Source organism: Rattus norvegicus, chromosome 17, assembly GCF_036323735.1.
Source record: "Rattus norvegicus strain BN/NHsdMcwi chromosome 17, GRCr8, whole genome shotgun sequence".
Classification (NCBI taxonomy): Eukaryota; Metazoa; Chordata; class Mammalia; order Rodentia; family Muridae; genus Rattus; species Rattus norvegicus.
In genome coordinates, this window is record NC_086035.1 from 71,684,784 (window position 1) to 71,702,539 (window position 17,756).

Genomic DNA, 17,756 nt, shown 5'->3' on the forward strand with positions numbered 1-17,756 from the left:
CCAGATACCATTACTATGCCCATGATAAAATTTGTCCTTTTATAGAAAGCCTGCCATGTAGGAAAAGAAAATTTTATTGTCTGCCCTGGGCTGGCTTAGTTTAAGTTTGTTTTGTTTCTTTAGTGTGGTATCTGCTGTGTGGATTGTTACCTGACAGTTCTCACGTTTCCTCCTATTGGTTGCAGCTATCATGAACATAGTTCTGTCTCAGCCATGCGGGAAGATCTTTGTAGGAGACCCCCACCAACAGATCTATACCTTCCGAGGTGCAGTGAATGCCCTGTTCACAGTCCCCCACACTCACGTCTTCTATCTCACACAGGTAAGAGCTCCTACTGCTCCTCAGGCCCAGAGCAATAGGCAAGCATTCTGTTTCCCTTCCTGGTCTGACTGTGTCAGACTGGAAGGCATATCTCATTTGCCATAAACAAGTGAATAGTATATTGTCACAGCTAGAGCCATGGGTCATCCACATCCCTGTAGCTTCTGCCGCCTTACCTCGGATTGTGTGATCAGACAGAACCTTGACTTGAGGGCACTGAGAGTTTTAGAAGTCCTGGTCAAGTAGGTCTATTCTGTGTGCTGAGACTCGTCGAGTTCTTTTCCTCAGGTTTAGGCAGGGCATGGACGGTTTCCAGGTTATGCCTTACCAATACGTGATGTAACTGGGTGCACTCAGATGCCTCTGCTGCAACGGCCACACAGAGATGCGTGATGTAGAGCGATTCGTTTCTCCCCTTGCGTTACATAGGAGTGAGCATAAGGCTGCTTCTTTTCCAGTCATGTATGGATGTTTGTTTTACAGATAGCTTGATCACAGTTCACTCTGGATAGGTTATGGCAGCAAAGTCCTGTTCTCCTCCTGTTGGTTGGCTGTGTGATATGGTTCATGCTGTAGATGTAGGCGTTGTTGATGAAGTAGGCAGCATTGCTGCCATGCACTAAGGTATACCCTGCTTTATATTATGCACGCTTGGGAAGAGAAATGGGTAATGTAATTTGGGAAGATTGGAATCTTTCCAGCAGAAAGAAAATGTGGTCTTGGGCTGAGTGTTGAAGAATAGGAGCATGTGTAGGTGAGAGAGAGATAGGGGCAGCATGGGCAAGGCAGAGAAACGTGGCAGCTGTCCACGGTGGCTTTTGTTTTCAAAGAGGACCTGTGTGTGTGTGTGTGTGTGTGTGTGTTAGTGTTAGGTACGTATGTATGTCTCCCTCCCAGATTGGCCTTGAACCCACAATCCTCCAGCCTCAACCTCTTGAGTGCTAAGGATTATGGGCATGCACCACCACACCTGACTTCAAGTGCTTTGATTTTTCTTTTTGTGGTATTGGGGAATGAAACCAAGGCCTATGCTTGTCAAACAGGCACTGTGTGTGCTCTGTATCCACAGCCTAAAAATCCTCATGTAACAAGCAGAGGTGATAAATTGATTTTGGAAGAGGACTTGGAGACAAGGACGAAAATCTGTCCTCTCTTCACCTTTGCATAATTTAAAACTCACAAGATGTGCCTTGAAAAGGTATTTTCTTTCTTTTTCTTTCTGTTACAGATTTCTTTTTTTTTTTTTTTTTTTTTTTTTTTTGGTTCTTTTTTTTCCGGAGCTGGGGACCGAACCCAGGGCCTTGCGCTTCCTAGGCAAGCGCTCTACCACTGAGCTAAATCCCCAACTACAGATTTCTTTAACATGATGTGTCGCTGTCTTCAGACACACCAGAAGAGGACATCAGATCTCATTACAGATGGTTGTGAGCCAACTGGGATTTGAACTCAGGACCTCTGGAAAAGCAATCAGTGCTCTTTACCACTGAGCCATCTCTCCAGCGAGGGGAGATTTTCTTAAATGAAGTTAGCAGCTGCTGTTAGAGGATCACTGCAGAGAGACATTGTCCAGAGAGTGGATGATCCTTGGAGCAGGGCATTTCCTTGTCTCTGTATTACATTTCTCTTCACCGCAAGAAAACAGTTAAAGTGTTTGAGCAAGGTTAATCTGACAGAGGGAGACAGAATTGAGTGTGAGAACAGAAGTCAGGGGTCACATAGGTGAGACAAGAAGTTCAGTGTCAAGTGAAGCAGAAAACAGTGGTAAGGAACGGAAATGCTGATTTTGTGTGGGTGTGTGTGTGGGTGTGGGTGTGGGTGTGGGTGTGGGTGTGGGTGTGGGTGTGTGTGTGTGTGGTGGATGATAAACCGTTCCAGGGTTTGTAGGTAGAAAATCATGACAGCGGGGCTAGAAAGATGGCTCAGAGGTGAAGAGTGCTTGCTGCTCTTGCAGGAAACCCCAGTTCCAATTCTAGCGCCCGTGTTAGGTCACAGCCACCTGTAATGCCAGCTCCAGGAGGGTCTACTGCCCTTGTGGTTTAACACACACACACACACACACACACACACACACACACACACACACACACACACACACACACACCCCTCATTAAAAATAATAGAAGTCTTTAAAAGGAGAAGCTGCTGCTGCTGATGGAGGCAGCAGCTTTCACTCATTAGGCTCCTGCCTATCCGGTTCCCATGTCTTTCTCCTGGACGCTGTTGGCAGTGACAGAAGTGTGCTCACATATCTCTGGGCAGGTGGCTAACTGCTTTTGTTGTGTCATCTCTCCAACAGAGCTTTAGGTTTGGTGTGGAAATAGCCTATGTGGGAGCTACCATTTTGGATGTCTGCAAGAGAGTCAGGAAAAAGACGCTGGTTGGAGGGAACCATCAGAGTAAGGATCTCCGTTGTTCTTCTGCCTTTCCCCACCAAAGCTACTTATGGTCTACACATTGATTTGCATGGACTCTGTGCTTTCTCCTCAAGGTGGCATAAGAGGTGATGTAAAGGGACAAGTGGCTCTGCTGTCTCGGACCAATGCCAATGTGTTTGACGAGGCCGTCCGGGTGACAGAAGGAGAATCGCCTGCACGGATACATTTGATCGGCGTGAGTACATTTGTTGGTAATGTAAATGAATGCTGTGCACAGGAACAGTAGAGGCCAGGCCAGGAAAGAGCTAACCTCAGTAGGGTCGCCTGCAGAGGAAACCCTTTGGGTTTTAGATTCTTCTCTGAGCCACACTGACAGGACACTCTGCTGTTGAAATAGTCCTGTGGGTGCCCCAGGCAGTGAAAGAGAACTCTCCTTATATTTGACTGTGCAAGGGAGGCTTCTGGCCCCGGGGGTCTTCTGACTGTGTTGACCGTCAGTGTAAACACAGTTGGGCAGCACCAGTTACCTGAGAACACAGAGTCGCTGCCTGGGCTCTCTCTCTGGCTCTGTAGCTAACATGAATGCCGGGGCAGCCACCTCTGTGTGCCTCACCATCATCTCCAGATAAATAGTGCCATGCCCTTGCCCGTCTCACAGACAGCTAAAATTAAATGACGTTTGTGCTGTGTTTAACTTGGAAGTTACATGAGTAAAGGATGTTTCTGGAAAAATTTTTGAGGGCCTACTATGTGTTAGGTACTCAGGTAAAATATCTTTTTCTTTTGTTTTGAAGTAAATATTGCATAGAAATTTTGGCACCAAAAGAGGAACCTAAAAATATTTTTGCTAGTTGTTTTTGTCTTTGCCCTTATAAGAGTGTAAGTTTAGGGCTGGAGAGATGGCTCAGCGGTTAAGAGCACTGACTGTTCTTCCAGAGGTCCTGAGTTCAAGTCCCAGCAACCACATGGTGGCTCACAACCATCTGTAAAGAGATCAGATGCCTCTTCTGGTGTGTCTGAAGACAGCTACAGTGTACTTATATATAATAAATAAATAAATTAAAAAAAAAAAGAGTGTAAGTTTAAATTATTGCTGTTATGGTACACATAAAAATACTTTTCTTTTCACTCAGCATGTCAGTTTATTTGTTCACTGTACTGACGCCTCTCATTTCAGCTAGTAGTCACAGTTCAGCCATTTTCATGGTTGAAAGATGTAGTGATTTTGGAATATCATCCTTGTTGGAAATGGAGTGTGTCGTTCTTCCTCTTCTACATCCACTTCTACCTGTGACACATGTCATGGTGCTAAACCACACACGTGATGTAAATTACAGTGTGCACTGTTAGCATGAGATCTGACCTTCACCGAAGGTGAGACCTCGTTAGGAAAGGAGCCCTCGTCACAGCTGTCTCCTGGGCTGGGCATGGGTGTCCGAGTGCTAGACACAACACAGTCAGTACAAGCAGGAGGTTCTTAGGTAGGACAGGCCAACATGGCTCGGTCGGGAAGCGGTTTTAGATTACAGAAGAGCTAGGCCAGTAGACACCCTGCTGCTTCTCATACACACAGCGGTGAGTGTCTGCCTGCCAGCCCTGCTGTCAGTGTGTCTGTTCTAGATGCTGTGAGCCTGCCTCTGCATTGATGAGCAAACAGCACACAGCTCGGCTCTTACAGCAGTGGTAGAGTTTGAGGCAATGGCTGTTCGTGCTCGCTCTCTGTGCTGTGGCCATATTTGAGATCTGTTTCCTAGAAATCGTCCCATTTCAAGATCTTATCTCTGGATTTGTCTTATTTTAATGAAAAGCAAGCAAAACAACAATTCCACTGCAAACTTTTTTCAGGGGATTAAATCATTTGGATTGGACAGAATCATTGACATTTGGACTCTTCTTCAACCAGAGGAAGAACGGAGGAAACGTGAGTGAGGGTTGGCGGGGCCTGAGTCAGGGTCTTCTTCCACTGAGGGCCTGGATTTGCTCTCCTCCCTTCAGGGGACACTTGGGGCCTGTGTTTAGAAGTACTGACAGGTTTTTCCCGCTCCTCCTCAGTGGCCTCATTAACTGCTGATGTTGGTCCTCTCAGCCTCTTCCCCTGCATTCTTTTGCCTGTCTGGGCAGCCATACACGCTGTCACTTCTGTGGTGCCTCTCCTGCTTGGACTGCACTGTTTCTAATCTCTGTGAAATTGATGAGATTCTCGAGCATTTGGCTTGTGATGCCCAACCAGGGACAGAGAGGCCACTGTACTGACTTGATTGTGGGCACACAGTGAGTGATCATTTCACCTGATGTGTCTCCTCCTTAGGAGACCTCATCATTAAAGACAGGTTCATCAGAAGATGGGTGCATAAAGAAGGCTTCAGTGGCTTCAAGAGGTATGTGACTGCTGCAGAGGACAAGGAGCTGGAAGCGAAGATCGCAGTAGTTGAAAAATACAATGTCAGGATCCCAGAACTGGTAGAAAGGATAGAGAGATGCCACATAGAAGATTTGGACTTTGCAGGTAAGGAGAGCGGCCGTTGCCTTCCCTCCAAGAGGAGGAGTAGATGGTCTTGAAGTATGTCTGCGTCTGTGGCCGCCAGTGGCTGTGCTTTAAGAGAAAGGCAGACAGGAAGAGAAAGGTGGTCTTGATCCCCAGCGCCACGTTGAATAATGAGTAACTAAGGAAGCAGGGCACTTGTTTTCCCACCAGCTCTTTTTATTTCTATTCGACTTCCAAGGAGTAGAATTTCCTAGACCTGACATGGCCATGTGTAACTTTGGACAAGCTGCGCTGTCTTCTGTGTGCAGAGTGAGTGTGGGGCATGTTAAAGCTACCTTGGCCTCTCCAGTGCATACTTTTAGGTGTTCCTGCGGCTAATTTTCTACTTCTCAGCCCTTCTCTTCTCCCTGTTCCTTTTTCTAGGGACACACCTGCAAGGAGGCTTTGTCTCTAGTTTCTTTCCCTGAGGAGCCCTCATCTAACTTACCGCGTTTGTTTTTTAGAGTACATTTTGGGCACCGTGCACAAAGCCAAAGGGTTAGAGTTTGACACGGTGCATGTTTTGGATGATTTCGTGAAAGTGCCTTGTGCCAGGCATAACCTTGGTCAGCTTCCTCACTTCAGAGTTGGTAAGGACACGGTGGGCGCTCAGCTCCTGGGATGCTCCTGTTTGTAGCTGGGAGGTGACTGCTCTGGTTTGGACAGGATAGATGGTCTCCTGTTCTAGAACAAATGAATGCCTTATCCTAAACTTCTGATTTTTAATGCTGTGGGTTTAGGGAATTCAGTCTTCCACAGGGCCTTTCTTTCAGGTAGCTTAGCTGATAGGTATTAAGTCGGGATGTCCCTGTGAACACAAATGCCCATCAGCTTTGGGTCTGAATCATCACATACTAAGTGTCCTAGCCTCACACAGACTCAAAACTATCGTTTACTACCAAGACAAAAACCCCTGTGTGTGTTACTATTTGCAATGCTAGGCATTCAGAGGCGAGTCCTGCATGGACCGGCGCTGCATCCCAGCCTGCAGAGGGTCTGCTTATCAATCTCTAGTTTGAGTGAATTCTTGACGCTCTTCGTTAAAGTCTGTAGTGCAGTGCTTTTGTTTTGATTTTAAATCTCAGAATAAAAGCATTTGAAGTTTCCAAACCAAAAAGCTCTCTCAATATTTATGTACTTTTTTTGGACACCTGTTGTGTTGAGATAAGACTTCTACATTGCAAAGCCTATCCATTCAGAGTACATACAGCTTAGGAACTTCTAGTCTGTCCACAGATTGACTCACCCAGTTTGCTAGGCACTGAGGCTTGGAGCTGATAGGTGGGAGGTGGACTTATAAGTGATGATGTGAGGCAGTTCCAGTCAAGAGTGAACTCGTCCAGATAGACACTGTAGGACAGTGGGAGGAGCACAGACCTCAAGTCAGCTCCAGCCTGTGAGTAGTAGTGGGGTCATGGTGGGTGACATATCCTCTGTGAACACCATCTGCCTCACAGACCAGAGGAAAGGGGGACAATAGTATTCATTGGTTCCATTGCACACATTAGTATCCCGTGGGTTTATTGCAGGTATTGAGCAGTTAACACAGATCTAAGATTTGCTGTAGCAAGACTAAAAAGAAACAAGTATTTTGTGTAATGCGTTATTGAGGGTTTTACTTGGTATTTTCAATTCGGCATTTATAGGAAAACTTTGTATACACAGTTAGCAAATGTTGAGAGGTTTGTAAGGAAGCTAGTGGGGAGTTGTAAGCATTTGGATGACAAATGAGTTTTGCAGGCAGGTTTTTGATTGTTTGTTCTCCTTTCTTTAGAGTCGTTTTCTGAGGATGAATGGAATTTACTCTATGTTGCTGTTACTCGTGCCAAGAAGCGGCTTATAATGACCAAATCACTGGAGAACATTCTGACTCTGGCTGGGGTAAGAGGACTGGGGACAGGACTTGCTTCCCTCGTGTTTGAGCCACTCGTGGTTTGAGGGATCAACACTAGGTCTAAAGAGTCCTCCAGACAGTCCATCCTGTAGTGCATGCCTTTAATCCCGGGCACTCAGGTCAGAGGCAGACTGATCTCTATAAATTCGAGGCCAGCCCAGTCCACAAAGAGAGTTCCAGGACAGCCAGCGCTTGTTACACAAAGAAACCGTGTCTCACAAAATCAAAAAGGTGCTGGCTTTTTAAATGTAGAGACAAGGTCACCAGAGCAGGTAAGGCTCTAACAAGTGATAGGAGAATTTGAGTTTGTGCCAGACTGTTAGAGGTCTGTTTAAAATGTCAATGGTTTTCATATATTTCTCAACTCTGCATTTGCTCAGCTAATTCACACGCCCTGTGGGAAAACTGGCAAGTTTGTTTTCTGTAACTACACATCTCCCTTCTGCTCCTTTTGAAATGGCAGCTGCTTCAGCAGTAGACTTTCCAAAAAGAATTCACCCTTCTGGGGAACACAAGTGTTCAGGCAGTGGGGCCAAGTCCCTTATGGAGACTGAAGAAAGTGAGCTGGTTTATACCAGTCTTTTATGTAATTCTCAACCTTTACCCTCCACAGACTACTTCCTCTCCTCGTCCCCTTATCTCTGTCTCTGTCCTGCTTTTCACAGGCATAAGTATAAAGAGTTCAGTCTTCCCAAGCGTGAATTTGTGTTAACAGTTACTGGCATGCAGCTTTCCCAGAACCAAAGATATTTAAGTTGGAAGTTTAAACTGAGGTGAAAGCCGGCAGGGTGCTTTCTCCTTTCGTGTCTCTGCCAGGTGATAAACACCACGGCCAAGTCCAACTTAGGCTGGAGCAGGTCTCTTCAGCTTGTACTTCCACACCGTAGCCCATCACTGCGGGAAGTCAGGGCAGGAGCATGGAGCAGGGGCTAATGCAGAGCCTGCAGAGGAGTGCTGGCCTCCTCCATGAGGCCTCCTGTGTCTACTCTCACACAGTACTCAGAACCACCAGCCCAGGGATGACACCGCCCACAGTGAACCATGTCTTCCTGCGTCCATCATCAATCAAGGCACTGAGCCACAGGCCCAGCTAGTGAAGGCATTTCTCAACTGTCCGAGGTTCTGTCTTCCAGAACGACTCAGACTGTGTCAAGTTTACACAGAGCTAGCCCGGACGCTTTTTGGTCCCACAGTGTGAGACTGCACAGGGAGGCCATTCACCTGCACTGCACCTTCTTTTAAGTACACAGCGTAGTGTGTGCTCCACAGTCTAAGACCTTAGAGCGCTGAACCTCACCAGGGCATCGATGTTAGAGACGGCTACCATCGTTACTGAGGGACACTCGAAGTCTCAGTTCCTAATAGTGTAGAAAAGTCCCCTGATACCATTGGGTGTTCACTGGATCTCTTAGGTGGGCCAGTCACCTTCTAGGCACGAGAATTACATAGGAGGAAAAGAGAAACCCCTGTCCCATAAACTGTGTCTAGATTAAAAGGTAGACAAAAGGAATTCCTTTCCTGTGTTCGGGAAAGATAATGTCAGCTCTTAGAGAGAGCCTTTGCAGGTGCTTCCTTTATATGACTTAGCACAGCACAGTTAAGCTGGACATAGTCATGTGTGTCTAGTTTCTGTGCAAAGAAAACTAAGGTATGAGGATGGCTTGGTTCCAGTGTGCCGAATACAGTAACAACAGAACAGGGGCTGGAGAGATGGTTCAGTGGTTAAGAGCACTGTCATTCGATCCCCAGGAACCACATGGTGGCTCATAACCATCTATAGTATGATCTGATGCCCTCTTCTGGTATGTACATCCACATGCCGATAGGGCATTCATATACATAAAATAAATATATAAGTTTAAAAAAGTTAGTTCTTGCCCTAAAATAACAACAGGGCAACAGCCTTTAGCACAGGGCTGGTTAGCTTGCATTTTAGTCAGACTTTTACCTTCTATTGCCATTGTCTTTTCCTTGTCCCTGAGATAGGTTTATTTGGCCAAGAGTCTTTCTGTGGAGTTTGAATCAGCTGTAGATTTCTAAAGCCAGCCTTGACCTGTCTCACTGCGTATGGCCGCCCTCTCATCAGAACTTAGAACCCGAGCCTTTTTCTTAGTTCATATTTCCTGTGGTGCCTGGATCACCTGAGCACATACTTTCTGTAGAGCACCAGACAGTAAATGGTTTATATTTTGCTGGCCACATGTGCTTTGAGAAGCAGCTTAGCGCTGCTGAGAGCCATAAGAGCAGCTATGGGTCAGCCACTTCATGCATATGTGTGTCTGTCTTCTCGTGAACTTGATTTACAGGACAGGCCTAGGTCTGGGGTTTGCCACCTACAGTTTGCTGACTCCAACCCAGTACCCCACAGGATTGCACAGTAGCAATCTCATTGGCAAGAAGTTCCTGTCACACAATGCTTCATTTGTGTGTGCTAGTGAGGGTGCACGTGTGCGGGCCTTCAGGTGCCTGTCCATGTGCAGAGGTCAAAAGAGGGCATTGGATCCCTCAGTGTTGGAGTTACAGGGGTTTGCAGGATCCCCATCTTGTTATGTGGCTGCTGGAATCTTAACAAGTTCTTAAATGATCACACAGCAAGTGCCCTTAACCACCAAGTCCTCTCTTCAGCCTCTTCTATAACTTGCCATGTGTTTTTTCTCACAGAATTACTGTGCATTAGTGGTTGGACCTTTAACAAACCATTCTGGCATATCACAGCATCCCAAGAGAAGTATTATAGAGCAAAATAATCATTTCACACTGTGAATTAGATAGGATTTTGCCTTGTGGACATCTTGAGACAGTAAAGCTGAGAAAAGAATACGTGAAGGTGGAGAGGAAGCCCAGGGGGTAAGAGAGCCTGGCCCTGGGAGGATTGGATAGCTAAGAAGGGGACCAAAGTGTCAGCAGATTCCCTCCTCATAACGTTGCCTAATGCTCTTGCGTGTGTGTGGACTCATTACGAGCTGAGAAGACACGGCGTGTGTGTGCTGCTGCTCTGGGAGGCCTTCTCGAGAATCTGACTTCAGGAGTTTAGGTTGTCAGTTGTTGGGGCTCAGCAGGAACTGAGTGTTTGTGTCACTTTATTGTGGCTTGTGTGCCATGCTCAACACACACTAAATAAAGAAAGTCAGTTGTGTCTCGGCTCAGTTTCAGACAGCTCACCACAATGGGACCAGTGTATTGCCTCAGAGCAGCTCACCCTTGTTACTGAGGTAGCAGAGAAAGCTATACAGGGACGGTCAGGGGAAGGTCAAGCCCCAGATGTGACCTGCTTGCTCCATCTGGTCCCCACCTCTTCCTTTATATCACCCCAGGAATACCATACTATGGATCCGGCTATTGGATCTGAGTGTCTCTAGCATTACCCTCACAGACACCCAGCAGCATGCTTCACTAATCTGTAGTCCTAGCTTCTCTACCAGCCAGCCTGACAGGAAGGAATATCACAGTGCTTCCACCTCTTCTGGTTTTCTGTAACACGTAGAAAAGTCCTGCAAGGGAGAGAACCAAATGAATCAAAATAGGGGTCACAGATAGTGAAAAGTTCAGTAAGCAGTTAGTTGTTACCCAGAGAATGTGGGGTCACACTTTAGTAGTCAGCAAACACGTGCAGTCTGCAATCTGTCTACACCGCATCGAGCTCCTCTGGAGCCACGCAGCCTGAGAGGGAGGGCCCTGGCCCGCTGACACCTGTACCTGAGATGGTTGACGTTCTGTCGGGTGCTTGCTCCTGTGTGCCAGGCTCTACCCTTCCCGTGTGCTGCGGTGTTTCTATGGAGACAACGTGCAGATAAAAAAGCTGCAAGAACCTTCCCTGCTAGGCAGCTGGGCGCTGCGGAGACAGGAGGGGCTGGGCTGGTCTTCACTTGGGTGCTGGGGACTGAACCAGGCCTTGGACCCCATCGGAGAGTGCTGAGCTGAACTGTGTTCACCGGGCGGGAACTGTTTCTTACCGTCCTGAGCTTCAGCCCTCCTGCTTTCTAATTTGTGCAGATGAATCTCTGGGTCGCACATAAGTGTGCCTGTGCCTTCAGCCCTTGGAACGGGGAGAGGCAGGAAGATTTAGAGTTCAACCCCACCCCGAGTGAGATTCTATCTTAAAATAATAAGATGTAGCTGGGCATAGGGGCTGTGAAGTCAAAATTAGTCCTGAAATGTCATTATAAATGGTACTTGCTTTATCATATCTTATCAGTCTGTTTTTTAAAAACCTAGCAATGTCTCTAGAAAGCCAGCTGGAGTCTTGAGTTCTTAGCGGTAGCACTGGGTTGGGAGCATCAGAAAATGAGGAATTACACAGTGGCTCTCTGGGGTCTGAAGGTGTGGAGGGCCCCTAGCTGCTGGAGCTGGTGTTGCTGGTCTTCTCATTCTCTCTCTCCTTCACAGGAGTATTTCTTGCAGGCAGAGCTGACAAGTAACGTCTTGAAAACAGGAGTGGTCCACTGCTGTGTGGGGCAGTGCAACAACACCATCCCTGTGGACACCATCCTTACCATGAGGAAACTGCCTATCACCTATGTGCGTTCACTATAGGGTCTGATTCACTCCACCCATTTTATTGCTTGTGAGTTTTGTGGCTGTCTAGGTTCTGGATGAGAAGGTAATGGAGTAATTTGTATAATGCTTCCCTAAGAGTTTTTTTATGTGGAAGCATGGCAGATGTGAGGTCTGCCTTTTGGTCAGAGATGGAGTCAGGTTGAATGACAGGTACTTCTGGGTGTGCTAAAGCCTTGCAGCATGGGAGGTGCAGGTTCGCCGAGACACAGAGGGGAGCTTTTACCTGGAGGGCCTGGTTCGGTCTTTCTGTGTTCTCTATCCCTTTCTTATTCTCGGTGCTGGAGATGGAGCGTGCACTCAGCAGTAGCTCCCATCCCTCGGTCTTTAGCTCAGCCTGGAAGATCTGTTCCTCTCTAAGGACAGGGACAGAGTTAAGTCCAGGTGATAGTGCTGTGACCAGTGTTTGCACAGAGTGCGAGGGTCACAGCCTCAATGCATCAGCATCTTGGCAGACGTGACAGTAATTTGCTCTTTTTGGTGGGAAATCTTTATCCTTAGGTTGTCCCCTTACCTCTTTTTCTTATCCATCCTTGTAGAGCAACAGGAAGGAAAACAAAGGTGGCTACCTGTGCCACTCCTGCGCAGAACAGCGGATCGGGCCTTTGGCATTCCTGACTGCCTCCCCAGAGCAGGTGCGCGCCATGGAACGCACGGTGGAAGACCTCGTGCTGCCCAGGCACGAGGCCCTGCTCTTCCTCGTCTTCTGAGGCTGTGACTCCCATGCTGAAGGAGCCATGCCAGGCTGCATTCCTGCTCATGGGAGCCTCTCTGAGGAGGAAGATACCAGCCAGAGTTGGTCCTGCCATTTCTCCGTTCCTTACAGATAGCCAGTTCCCACTTGCCTGTCCTCCACATGCATCAGGTCAGGGAAGTGGAAGAAGTTCTTTTGATAAAAAATCATTTTATGTATTTAAACTTTTATTACATGGTTTCAATTAAACAGGCATCGCCCAGTGGCGTGCCACTGTGAAGTCTCGCTTCAGCGTTGTCCTTCCTAAGCTTTCTCTTCCTGTTTCTGTTTCCTGTTTTCTATTCCAGCATGTGTCACTGTCCACGTGGTTCTCATGCTGAGGAGTGACACATGAGCAAGCCATAGTGGGTCTTTGTTATTTAGGGTCACAGTATAAACAGGAAAGTGCATCATGTCCAGAAGACATGGATAAAGTGACAGTAGCTGGCTTCCTGAGTTTCCCGCTGAGACGGCTGGAGACTAAACGCACTGCAGGTCAGGGAGACGAGGACAGGGAGTCACTAATGGGGAGATGGAAAATTGGTTCCTTGATTACTGTACCCATAGGGGTACATTCTTACAGAACCACCCGGATGTTCGTGTCGGTATACGTTGTTCTGCTCTTTGAGATGTTTGCCAGTGAGCACTTCACTGATGCTGGTGCCTGGTGGGCGAAAGCACGTGGCATCACCCAGAGAACTGACCGTGTTAGCCTCAAGTCCAGCCAAGCAGTGTCCAAGGTCTTCAGCCTCGGGTCTCGGGTCATTCCAGTTATAGTTTAGATGGGATTTTAAGGAAGTCAGAGAAGTTAAAGGCTAGAGTTAGAATGTCAGCAGGATCTGACGGCTGAGGGGCTGGCCCATGGTATCATAGTGGGCGAGGTATCACGGCACAGATGGTTCTCAGGTGACCACCACTGGCATCATGTAGTTTCTAAGCCACTCCAGATCTCCAGAGTCAGAAATCTGAGCTCACATCCTAGCAGGCAGCGTTTAGCAAGTCCTACAAATAACCCCGAGCTATACTAGATTTTGAGAACTTCTTTTGCAGTTAAGAAGGTAGAGCCAGTTGTTAGTGCTTAGGTGGCCGTGAGGACTGTGATAGAATCTCAACATGACCCCCAGTCTCAGGCTGGACTTCCGGGTGTGATGGCAGCTTTCACGGGAAACGCCTACGAGCAGTGCTGGATGGGATTGGGCTCACGGCAATCCAAGGAGAATCACCCAGGAAGCATTTGTATGAGGCTCTACATTGTTAAGAGCCCCGAGCTAGAAATGCAGGATGGGGTTTGCAGTGTGTAGGTGGTGGGTGGGGCAGGTAAATCGAGGGGCTTCAGTGAACTCAACAGGAGTGAGGAGTAATAAGAGCAGAAGTCTGAAGCAACGTGGAGGATGAAGGACTTGGAGTAAGAATGCAGAAGGGCTTTACAGAGGTGGGCGACAGCAGATTGCAGGGAATGGCCATGACAGTGGGGTTGTCACTGTGTTCAAGAGAAGGAAGTTTGAGGAAAAGTGGGCATCAGCCTCTTAAAAGAGACACATGAAATAAAAGCAAAAAGAGGCCCCCTGACTGGGCGTCACTGGTTACATCAGGTGAGACTGGGTTCGAGTCTCCCTGTAATCCCGGCCTTCAGGAGGTGGAGGCCAGCCTGGGCTACTGGGAGGGCTCTTTTCACGTTAGAAGCTGAGCTGCACTCCTCACACTCCCGTTGGATGAAGTTTACCTACCTCATCTACCACCTACACACCTCACCCCATAGCACTGGAGTCTGAGTGAGTGACACGAGAGGGGACAAGCCAGGGTTCAGAGGGTGTCCCCAAGGAAACTGCAGTACAGGAGGAGGATAGGGCACCAAGGCAAGACCAGATATTCCCTAACAGTCCAGAAGGAGATTGCTGGAATGTATGGAAATTCCATTTAAAAAGGCAAGTCCCAGAGTATGAGAATAGGGGCTACTTTATTACTTTTTATAGTCGTGATAAAACACCATGACCTATAATAGCTCCTGGCAGAACAGCTCAGAGGGAGGGGCCCTAATGGCAAGGAAGGCACGGCCGCAGGCAGCTGTGATAGAAGACGGTGCTCGAATTCCCATCTACACTGAGGGAAGAGAGAGCAAGAGGTGGAGGAAGGTTCTGGGCTCTCGAAGTCCGGTGGGTGACTTCCCCCGGCAGTCATAGTCTCCCGCAATAGTGCCACCAGCTCAGGACCAAGTGTCCAAATACCTGAGCCTCCGGGGGAGCTGCCGTTTAAACCTCCATAGCCACCAAAGGTCCTCAGTTGGTGGCACTGTTTGGGGAGATTATGGAACTTTTTAAAGAGATGGAGCCTTTGACCAAAGGTGGCAAACACTATCTTGATTAGGGTCATATCGCTGTGACAAAACACCACGACCCAAAAGCAAGTTAGAGAGGAACGAGTGTATTTGCCTTACACGTCTCTATTACACTTCGTCATGGACGTCAAGCAGGAACAGAGGCGGCAGCTAGCTGAGGAAGAGTCCTGACAGAACACTGCTTACTGGTGTGCTCCGTTTGTTCTCTTTTTTGTTTTTGTTTTTGTTTTGTTTTGTTTTGTTTTTTTTGTTTTTTTTTGAGACAGGATTTCTCTGTAGCCCTGGCTGTCTAGGACAACCTGGCTCACAGAGATCTGCTTACCTCTGCCTCCGAGTGCTGATATTGAAGGCCCATGCGATCGCTACTGGGCTTGCTCAGCCTGCTTCCTTACAGAACTCAGGACCACCAGCTCAGGGATGGCACCATTTGCAGTGAACGCTTCCTTTAGGGAGGCATTTTCTCAATTGAAGTACTTTTCTTCCAGATAACTCTAGCCTGGGTCACGTTGAGTGAGACCAGCCAGCATAGTGCTGTGAGACCAAAGAAAGGCAAACAAATCAAGGAGTGCAAAAAGATCAGTTTGTTGGTCACTTATAAACAGAAGCAGTTCTTGAGCACCAGAAGACAAGTGGCTATGTGCTCAAGCAGGAGGAAATGGTTTATATGCTAAGACAGACTAAGGTAGGTGATGGCCAACTGGAAACTGGCCCTTCTTATAAATAAGTATTTCAAACATTAGCTAGGAAGCAGCCTGGGCACCAATGGCCTAGATAAACACTCATATTTTGACAACTTGGTGGCCAGTGGGGTTTAGGAAGCATCCCAGGGGTCACCTGGTCAACAAAGTCACCTGGGAAGACATCAGTTCATGTAGAAGAGAAGTGACCGTGTTTTATTACTAAACGAGGTTCTATGGGCTATTTCTGTCTGTGTGACAGGATCTCTTGAATCACAGTCTGGGCTTGAACTCAGCTTACAATGACCTTGTATTCCTGACCCTCCCGCCTCCATTTCTGAAATCTGCAGCTGGGATTATAGGCCCACCACCTGCCCCCGCCCCCCAGGGTTTCTGGAACCGTAACAGTGTCTTCCCATGTGCTGGCAGTAGGGAATATGTGAACTTGGGCGAGAACGAACTGAATCAGCTCCCACAGACGGTCAGTTACAGTGTCTGGAAAAAATGGAAGTAGGAGTCAGTATAAGTTTACATAGATGTCAGGAGAAACACCTTCCGGCCAGCAAAAAGACTTTTAAATATTCTCTTCAGAAACCAGACATGGTGATGCATAGTTAAACTCCCAAAGCTTGGCAGGTGGAGGCAGGAGAATCTGGAGATTAAGGATAGCCTCAGCTATATAAGTTTGAAGCCACCAGCCTGGACTACACAAAACCCTGCCATAGAAAACGAAAGTGACAAAACTCCGAAGATAAAGAAAAAGATAAAGATAGGAAGGTAGGTAGGGTGATACTATTTTGGCAAGGAGCCTTAGTTACATATGTTAAAACCTGAGTGTGAGAATGAGACAGACAGTGCCTCTGCACCCCATGAAGCGAGGCTTAGAAGAGCATAGCAAATAGGCTGGGTGCAACCTGAACGGTCGGGAGAGTGCTGGAAGGACACTGCAGCAGACAAGCTAGTGGGGGAGAACTTCCTCAGAGCTGAAGGAGGGTCCAGGTTCAGCAGCTCCTCCTGAGGACTGTGAGGAGGACTCATTTGAGGGTGCTGTGTGGTCTGTGCTCTGGAGGCAGGTCAGAATTCTCAAAATGGAGAACAGAAGGGACAGAGCTGTCCCAGTTCTGAGTAGGCGTGGTTTTATATTTTTCACTGTGGAGGTTGGCTGTTTAGTTTGAAGAGTCTATTGGTCCTAGCTGGCCTGTCTGTAGCTCCGGTGACAGTTCCAGGAGCTCTTCTGTCCGCTTTAGGGAAGGCTGGTGGAGACTGAACATCCTGTCTACTTGGAACACCAAAGCGCCTGCAATTTCCCCTCTAAGGCCTTGACCCGGAACCCCACTTCCACCCCATCCTTAGAAGCCTGGCTTTCCATTAACCATGTCCACAGAGATCAGAATAGCTATCCCAGATTACGCCTCAAAGCCAGACTCACCCAAGGCTTCACCTAGTAATTTTTATTTTTCTGGTGAAGTCAGAAATAAGATCATCTAGAGAGAGAGAGTTGAAGTTTGGGGCAGATGTTGGAACAGAAACTGACGGAAGCTCATTATACCCAGGCAGCGTTACTGTAGTTGTGGTTAACACCGTCCTTAGATGTGGTTTTTCATCTCGATGCTTCTGTGTGGCAGTCCTGATCACATGATGGGACAGAAGCAGCTTAGTAAGTGTGGAGGTATAAAGCCCCCTATGGATTATCCAGTGTATAGTCACTGCTGGTTTCTACCCCTGCTTCTTACCTATGTTGGTCAGCATCTGGTCTTTCTCTGGGAACAACTAATGGGATTACAGGGGACTTTGAATATTTTTCCTCAAGCCTGATTCATGGGTTCTTCCCTAGTCAGCATCTACCCATGAGTTTTAGGGACGTGGTTTGCATTGAGACTGGAACCCGATGGCTTCGGTGTTTTACTGAATGGGTACAGGTAAAGCTGGCCACAGAGGAAGCACGCACAGGCAGGGTTCCTACAGCTCACTTCCTCCAGACCTCACTACGTGAGTACCCCTTTCTGGGGTCTTTCCAAACATCTTAGTTCACATAGGATGCAATGATGTCCTTAGCAGTCAGAGGGACTCGCTTTTTCTCTGTGATATTTTAATTACAGAGATTGTCCCTGAATTCGTCTCCAGCACTTTTGGATGTAAGATGATTGGGGAGGGATAGTGCTTCAGGTCGAGAAGTAGCCAATGTGTCTTCAGTGGCTGTGAGTCAAAACCATCACTTCCGTTTCTTCTTCTCTCCTCTTCCTCTCTCTTCCTGTGCTCTTGTTCACTCTTTCCCCCCCTTCTGTCCTCTTCCCGCCTCTTCTTAACACCTCTGTCCCACAGGGCCTCCCTGTGTAGTCCAG

At 47.7% G+C, this 17,756-nt stretch overlaps 1 protein-coding gene across 6 annotated transcripts in view; it reads left to right on the top strand.

The window, feature by feature from the left end:
* Positions 1–12,648, top strand: part of Fbh1 (F-box DNA helicase 1) — a 38,081-nt gene extending 25,433 nt beyond the window's left edge. For 4 of the 6 annotated variants that reach the window (XM_039095537.2, XM_039095536.2, XM_039095534.2 and 1 more), the window contains 9 exons: positions 186–322; positions 2,619–2,718; positions 2,811–2,932; positions 4,543–4,618; positions 5,006–5,203; positions 5,686–5,811; positions 6,996–7,102; positions 11,502–11,633; positions 12,209–12,643. In XM_039095537.2, coding sequence (XP_038951465.1) covers positions 186–322; positions 2,619–2,718; positions 2,811–2,932; positions 4,543–4,618; positions 5,006–5,203; positions 5,686–5,811; positions 6,996–7,102; positions 11,502–11,633; positions 12,209–12,379 — 1,169 coding nt within the window. In that variant the 3' untranslated portion in view covers positions 12,380–12,643. Of the gene's footprint in view, positions 1–185; positions 323–2,618; positions 2,719–2,810; positions 2,933–3,633; positions 4,619–5,005; positions 5,204–5,685; positions 5,812–6,995; positions 7,103–11,501; positions 11,634–12,208 lie in introns of those variants that run through there. The other 2 variants (NM_001106119.1, XM_063276239.1) reach the window with 2 other exon arrangements.
* The last annotated feature ends 5,108 nt before the right edge of the window (positions 12,649–17,756 follow it).